The sequence below is a fragment of the Tachysurus vachellii genome, chromosome 8 (genome assembly GCF_030014155.1).
Source record: "Tachysurus vachellii isolate PV-2020 chromosome 8, HZAU_Pvac_v1, whole genome shotgun sequence".
NCBI lineage: Eukaryota > Metazoa > Chordata > Actinopteri > Siluriformes > Bagridae > Tachysurus > Tachysurus vachellii.
In genome coordinates, this window is record NC_083467.1 from 15731166 (window position 1) to 15739001 (window position 7836).

The 7836-nt window shown below is 39.2% G+C and overlaps 1 protein-coding gene across 2 annotated transcripts in view; it reads right to left on the reverse strand.

Annotated features, from left to right (window-relative positions):
• Positions 1–76: 76 nt before the first annotated feature.
• Positions 77–7836, reverse strand: part of dync1i2a (dynein, cytoplasmic 1, intermediate chain 2a) — a 28782-nt gene continuing 21022 nt past the window's right edge. For both annotated transcript variants that reach the window (XM_060876528.1, XM_060876527.1), the window contains 7 exons: positions 7083–7229; positions 6571–6684; positions 5862–5995; positions 4096–4240; positions 3242–3382; positions 2993–3118; positions 77–1272 (listed from right to left, as the gene is read on the reverse strand). In XM_060876528.1, the coding sequence (XP_060732511.1) occupies positions 1159–1272; positions 2993–3118; positions 3242–3382; positions 4096–4240; positions 5862–5995; positions 6571–6684; positions 7083–7229 (921 nt within the window). In that variant the 3' untranslated portion in view covers positions 77–1158. The remainder of the gene's footprint in view (positions 1273–2992; positions 3119–3241; positions 3383–4095; positions 4241–5861; positions 5996–6570; positions 6685–7082; positions 7230–7836) is intronic.

The window sequence follows — 7836 nt, forward strand, 5'->3', positions numbered from 1 at the left end:
AATGCATAAGAATTTAATTATCTGATTCGTCAAGTTAGTAAGATGAATTTTAAATCAAATCAATTACATGAAACAGTTTGGGTTCAGAAAGAGGAATTTATAGAGATGTACAAAGACATTCAAAGACCAGCTGAAGAAAAGCTACAGTCATACAGGTTAGAAACGGAACTGCAATACCGGAAGAGCACAAAGTTTAGAAAAACAATGGCGTAAAAATGCTCAGCATGTTGATGACGATCGTACAGCATTTCAGTGCGTAATAAATAGCGGATATTTCTGTGAGCAAGACGCAAACTTTGTTTAATCAACCAGAATTTGGAGAAAGAGCTCCAAAGACATCGAGGGAATCTTGATCTTAGATGCCCCACAATACTGTGCAAATCAGGAGTGCGTTCGTAAATTCATCACTCCTCAGATGCTAAACAACTTCAGTGAGAAAACAACAAATGGCTTAATTTCTGGAAGACAGATTGGCAAATGCACAGAAATACCTGGATCTTTTTGTGGAGTTAACTATACCAGACATTTTTAATATAAATGATAAGTTTTACTGTACTAAAACTGAACTCACTCGAATAAATTCTTTGGTTTCTCATGCGTGCTATAATGCCCAGTGTTTGAAACTGTGGCACTTGGACAACTTTGTAGACAGGAAGTAAGAGCAATGAGCTTATTGAATTTTACAAAATTGTATCACAATGATGATTTCTTTTTCAAATTACAGGAGTGAATTTATGAATGCACTCAGACTCCAGTCAGCAGGAGAAATGAAAAGAACAGGCTCTGTGCAGTGCTTTACAATTGATTGAAGTTTTAGATCCCTCCAAAAGGGATAAAGAGCTCAGGTGTAAATACCAGCAGGAGCGAAACTATAAACTGTGTTTCTAATGGATTTCTACCTGACAATTTTAAGGCTCCCGGTACTGGAAGACAAACAAAAACTGCTGGTTGCTGAACTTCATTGTCATTCCTATCATTTGCACCACAATTTTTACTAAAACTAAAAAAAAGGCAAAAGTTGTAAATCATACAAAGTTTTTGGATAAAGAAGTCTTCTGAGCCCAGTCATCATGCCTTGTGTAGACGCACATGCTTTTGAATATTTTTCTGTTGCATTTGAAACCTGCAAGTTGTTTGTGGAATGGCAATGGATGGTGATTAGGACGGGATGCGCTGGGCCACGAGCTCCTCTGCGTCCTCCCGGTTTTCATTAATCTCTGTGAGCGTCCTGACGAAGCGTGTCCACTCGTCAGTCCGAGGCACGGCAATCTGCTGTAGAGGGAAAGACGCAGTGAAGCAGAGACAAACGTTCTGCTATCTGTCCTGAGCGAGTGCCACAGCACTGATTTCACACAGAAGGAGTTCAGTAAACTAAAGCTGCTTTCCACTTCACCTCCTCTTTCATACAGTCTCAAACACTTACACATCTCCAGCTGTCTTTCTCTGATTCTTTACTCGCTGTAGTCACACACTGCTTTCTCTTAGGAAACCTGTCTGTTCACTTCCCACATGTACGAGTGTCTCAGACACACTTTCATTAACAGACTGAGAATAATATGCATGACTCTTATCCATACATTAGCTTTTTTACAACCCCCCCCACACACACACACACTGCTGTTTTATACAAGAACATCTATAAAACCAGCACATTATTACATCACATGTGAACCGATGATCCTAGAAAAACAAGAGGCAATATGTGCTCTGTGAGAATCCAAATTATTGTCCAAATTCTACGATAAACTGTTGTTATATTTATTCTAGTTCTTAATAGTTGTAGTCAACCTAGAAGTTTATATTAATATTAAGTTTATGTGTTTACCTGACCATCTAAAGCACAATTAAGAAGCACACGGTTGTCTAGGAGGTCTCTGTATGCTGTAGCATTCAAATTGTAAAGAAGATTTCCCTTCGCTGGAACTAAGAGAGCCAAACCTGTTCCAGCATGTCAATGGTCCTGTGCACAAGCCAAGCTCCATGAAGACATGAAGGGTGGATGAGTATAACTCAAGCAGCCTGCACAAAGCCCTGACCTAAACCCTACTGAACACAGGGAATTAATTATAACGGCAAGTTATAATGCCAACACCAGGCCTCCTCACCTCAACATCATTAATACTCTTGTGGCCAAAGGAGCACAAATTCCCACAGCATATATTTGTGATGGTTAGGTGTCCACAAACATTTGGCCCTGTAGTGTATTTGTATTTCACTTGTTTCTTTAAAATTTCATATTTTAATTTTGGGCATTTTGTATTACTCCTGAATGTCAGTGAAACACTTCAAATGGATTTTGTTCTGTTTATATATTTATTTAGATTTATCTGGATTTTCTGAAGTGTCAGTGCAGTTTTGGTAATGCGCATTAGTCTTAAATACTATTAAGCAGACTCAGTGTTCATTCATGTTCATCAAATCTTCAGCTGGGAAGAGTTTTAGACTGATAAAACTTAACATAAGCTATTGTGTTATAATGGTTTTGAGGAGAAAGTGGGGAGAAGCAGAAATATCACAGGAAAAAAAACACACTTATAGAGTGTTTGTGTGGGAAACGTACAAATGAAGTAAGAATTACACAATTCTGAGGCTCTTTTTAACTTCAGTTGAATTCGTGTGGCTTTGGCTGTTTAGCAAATTGTGGTCATGTCCTGATTCACATTATACAATACTAAATATTAAGTCAATATATTGGGCCACCCTTTGCTATTATATAGTGGAGGAATATTCAGAATGGTAGTATGCATGTTTGGGGATGTAGCGTGCTCTCTTTGTACTGTATGCTAACTGCAGTCATGGGTCAATCACATGATGTGAATAAAGACAGCATGTAATGATAGGGAGAGTTTTTGGTACTGCTACAAACTGCTAAGTGCAGAAACTGGACTAGGTAACACTTATTTTTACCTCAGTGCTACTTCAAGCCCTTATTGACTAAAAACCAACAACGTACAGAAACCAATACAGTTTTTTACAATAAAAGCCTTCTTACCTCTCCAACATCATAAATGAGAACCTGTCCATCAGAGTCTCCCACAGCAATCTCCCGGCCTGTCTGTGACCACCTCAGCCTATTCAGAGCAGGACTCCCCTGCACTGTAACACTGGCAGTGGGAACCTACAGAACAGCAAAAAAAAAAAAAAGGTTTAGCAATACTGAAGCATATACAGAGTTTAAAACCAAATCTGGGTCGGCAAGTGTGTGTGTGTGTGTGGGCGTGTGTGCGCAAGTTCCAGAGACCTCGGTGTCATTGTTGAGGTTCCACAGGTCTAAATGTCCAACTCCATCCACACAGGCAAAGAGGGCAGGATGAACAGGCGACCACATCACATCATAAACATAGTCGGAGTTATCCTCAAACGAGTAGAGCGGCTTATTATTCTACAGGACACAAAAATAGCAGGGAGGCAGAGTTACTGGCTCGTACAAACACAAAACTAATCACAATGTCAAAGGAACCAAAATCACTTTTCCACTGCTGCTATTACTCTCCATGTTTCCAGGCATTCACAGAGACTAAACTTAGGCTGCTTTCACATGGTATTTTTTAACAGAACAATCACTAGCCAGAGAGCTTTTTGTGTTTATAAAAGGAAAGGTGTTCCACACTGTGATACAGACTATAACCAAAACAACACACTTACCAGTCTTCGCTAGTATCAGCTAACTTGTCTAACTTATTCACTATATTGTAACTTTGGATGCAGAAAACTAAAGAAACGGACCTGCTTGTGTAACTTGAACATGTAGCTAAAGTGTGATGTCACATCACACTTGTTATTTGTGTTAATTTGATTTCAACATTGGAATAATGTCAAGAAAATCTTTTTGACTCAGTATTACAAAACACAGTATATTAGCTCAATAATAATCAGATTTTTTTTTTTACTGCCACTGTCCTACATGTGTTTTAATCCAAGTTCATCCCAAATTGTTACCAATTGTTCAGGAGAAAAAAGAGGCACTTTAAAAATTTTAAAAATAAAAAAAATAATGTAAATTCTGTATTTCTGTAAATACACAGTATAAATTCCCTTACACTTCTTTTCTCCCATCAACATTCTGCTTCCATTTCAAAGTTATAGTTGGGGTACCTTAGTGCTCCAGAGTTTGACGGTCCAGTCAAAGGAAGAAGTGAGAAAGAGATGAGAGAAGTCTACAGAACCAGCCGCTGTGTGGCAATGGATTCCTGTAACTGGACCGTGGTGGCCCTCAAACATCTCACTGATACCTGCCTTACTGCTCCCACACACACACACACACACACACACACACACACACACACACACACACACACACACACACACACACACACACACACACACACACACACACACACACACACACACACACAGGGAGAGAACACATCACAATTCTCCATCATCTGGATTGTGTAAAACATAAAATGACTATTAGAAACAATGGACTACTGGACGTTAAAAGATCCCTAAAATGAATGGAAAATGTGCACCGGCCTGTTGTACTGTTGTGGCATGATCACCTGGTCATGATTACTCCAGCCAAGTAGGATTATTTGGCAGTTGCACCGTTGTTAAATTCCACAATCATATGTTCCTGATGCACGACGAGGAATGTGAATTAGGTGTGTTTCCATCATTGAGGATGAGGCAAATAAACACCCAAACACAAGGTTCCAATGTGAGGAGTAAACATGGAAAAAAGCCTGGTTGTCTAGACTTACTATTGGGCAGGTTTCTTTGTGTCAGGGCATATAAAACCGTATTTCTGACAAAATGATGCCAATAGGAGATACTAAAGCATGAATCCACTGGTCTGTTCTAAAGAGCGAGAGAGAGCGAGAATCCACTCTGTGTGTGCAACAGTGTGTTCAACAGCTCTGGAGATTGTTATGCAGGGGGAAACATACAGTTTAAAATCATTACTAAACGAGAACTTCAGATCTTTTATTTTCAATATATAACAATATTTGTTAACCATTTCTCCGAGACCTAAACGCAATGTTTTTTAATAGAAGCAGGACTTCTAAAAACAACCATCCTTTTACATTACACTTCTAGAAATATTTGTATTCGTTAAGTGAACCAACAAAAACAAACTGAAATGAAATAAAAAAGGCAGAGTTCCAAATATTTTATGAAAATTAACCATCGGCTATCTTATGATCAAACACTTTACCACATATTAAGGATATAAGCTAATTCTGCACCAAAAAGCTCCAGCACACAAATAAAGCTTTCACATAGTGCTCTGTGTGTGTGTGTGTGTGTGTGTGTGTGTGTGTGTGTGTGTGTGTGTCTGTGTTCTCATTACTCTGAGAGGTAAATAGCCAGTGTGAGAGGTGCTTCTGTCTTATTAGCTGGGTTGAGATGGGAATATCATAATCATAGCATCATAAATGAAGTGGAAACAGTGCAGCTCTCTCAATCATTGCTGAGCACAAACACAGATGAACATCTCACTGACTGACTAAAGTCTCACTGGCTCCGAACACGATTCCATTTACGCACAAGAAACCTTACCCACTCAACATACGGATAGCTTCAAGAAATCCCTGTCAACAGAAACACTACTGCTTTTCCTCTTCTGTTCTAATGACTTGTTAATTCCTCCATGAATTATGATGCTGTGTTTTCCACAAATGTTTCACACTTTAACCAAAAGTAATATATAAGGGGGATTTGTTGTTTCCACTGGGGGTGTATGTGTGTGTGTGTGTGTGTGTGTGTGTGTGTGTGTGTGTGTGTGTGTGTGTGTGTGTGTGTGCGTGTGTGTGCGCGCGTGTGTGTGTGGTCATTTCTATTTTAACCACTCCATTAGAAAAAGAGGATAATCAGATGTACACTCTTACAGCAGAAGATTTTAAAAGTACGTGATTTACCTGCCGTGCCGACAGGACGTGTAGACCGATCCATCCTCACTGCCTACCACAAAGTTATTGACGTCACCCAAAGGGAAAGACATGGAAGTGACTGCTACAGACTTGGACTGCTTAAACACCAACTCCATACTGTCCTGTAAGAAAGAAAGAAAGAAAGAAAGAAAGTAAGAAAGAGAGAGAGAGAGAGAGAGTCATCAGCACACAAACATACAGCGCACACACATCCCACATAGCACAGTAAATAACCTCCAGTAAATAACCTCTTTTGGCACTTTATTTGGGGATGATGTCAATACATCTAGCACTTCATAAATGCTTCACGGCTGACCTTGTGGTTTGGCAAACTGTAAGGAATGATGAACGTAATGTTATTCACGCTTTAAATATATAAAGACATGGGAACAGCCATTTAGCCCCAAAAAAGTGCTGAGTTTTTAAAGTGCTGAGCAAACTGAATGCCAAATCCAGACGCATTTCCAAACCACTTCCCCTTGAGTGCATCCCTTAGACCCTGATTCTACACTAAGGCAATTTAGTAGGCAAACTCTTTCCTAAGCAATTACCAAAGTTCTCTGACTCAAACCTACAAAAATTATTTAAATGGCCATATTCAGTAATAAGCGATAGGAACGTAGCTTCTAAGAGAAATGCATGTAAATTTTTTTGCCAGCATGAATAACGTAGTGAAAGAGAAGAGGACTCTGGGTACCTGAGGCTGGGACAACATGTCCAGACTCCATGAGCACATTTTACCATCAGTGGAGATGCTGATCAGGTTGTGAGCATTTTGTGTGCCGACGACATTCACGCAGTAAACGGGATGCTACGAAAGAGAAACAGAAAATTGGAGGATATACATGAAAACAAAAATGCTATAAATCATAATCTGCTATATGAATTAATATTAATATGAAAAAACATTAATATAGTGAAATGTTTAAATATGGGACACGAGTTAGTTGAGGAACTCCTGCCGTATAGCAGGAAAAAAAAAAAATCTGCATTCATTCAAGGTGAAATTTGTTCATAACACATACATGTTATAGAAATTCTAGCTTTTTACAAATTCCTAATGATTTGTATGGCTCAGTGACTGATTACAAGGAACATATGGTTTAAAGTACATTCTGTACAAGTGATTCATGTTTCAGCTACTGATGTAATCAACATAAATACAGTCTCTTTGCTTCATGAGACTCTAGATGACGTGGGTAGTGTTACCGTGTGAGCAGCGGCTGAAAGCGGAGTCCTCTGCACTGGAGTTCGCTTGTTACTTCTATTGTCCCATAGCACGATCTGTCCTGAATACGTACCACCTACCACCAGGTTAGGGTGGAACTTAACAAATGCAGCTGACATCACTGCAGACTAGAGAGAGAGAGAGAGCGAGAGGGGGGGAAAGAGAGAGAGAGAGAGAGAGAGAGAGAGAGCGAGAGCGAGAGGGAGGGAAAGAGAGAGCGAGAGAGAGCGAGAGAGAGCGAGAGCGAGAAAGAAACAGGGAAATGTGTTTGAATGGTAAACATGGATAAAATGAAACTACAGCCCTGTTTTAGTGCATTCAATTTATGTGAATGTAAAACAGTCCAGGCTTTCGGTTCAAACTTGATTACAAATACATTTAGTCTTCCACTAAGTGAGTAATGTTTTACATTACGTTCCCCTCAACTAAGATCATTTACTGCATTAGTTACTGTGAACAGACTTCAGCAGGAGGAAATTATATGTAATGTTTAAAGAGAAGTAGCAAAGAGAAGAAAAAAAGGACACGATAAGTCATGCTTTTTAAGGAAAATAATCTGTGAAGGCCTGGTGTGATTTGACCTACCACAAAGAGAAGTTACTGTTACCAACACCAAAATATGTTTATTTTCCTAACACAGATCATCCCTTTTTTTTGGACTTTTAATCACTGTGTGAAAAAATGATTTGCAATTCCGCTTCACTTCTGAATTTAGCCACTTAAACACAAACGTGT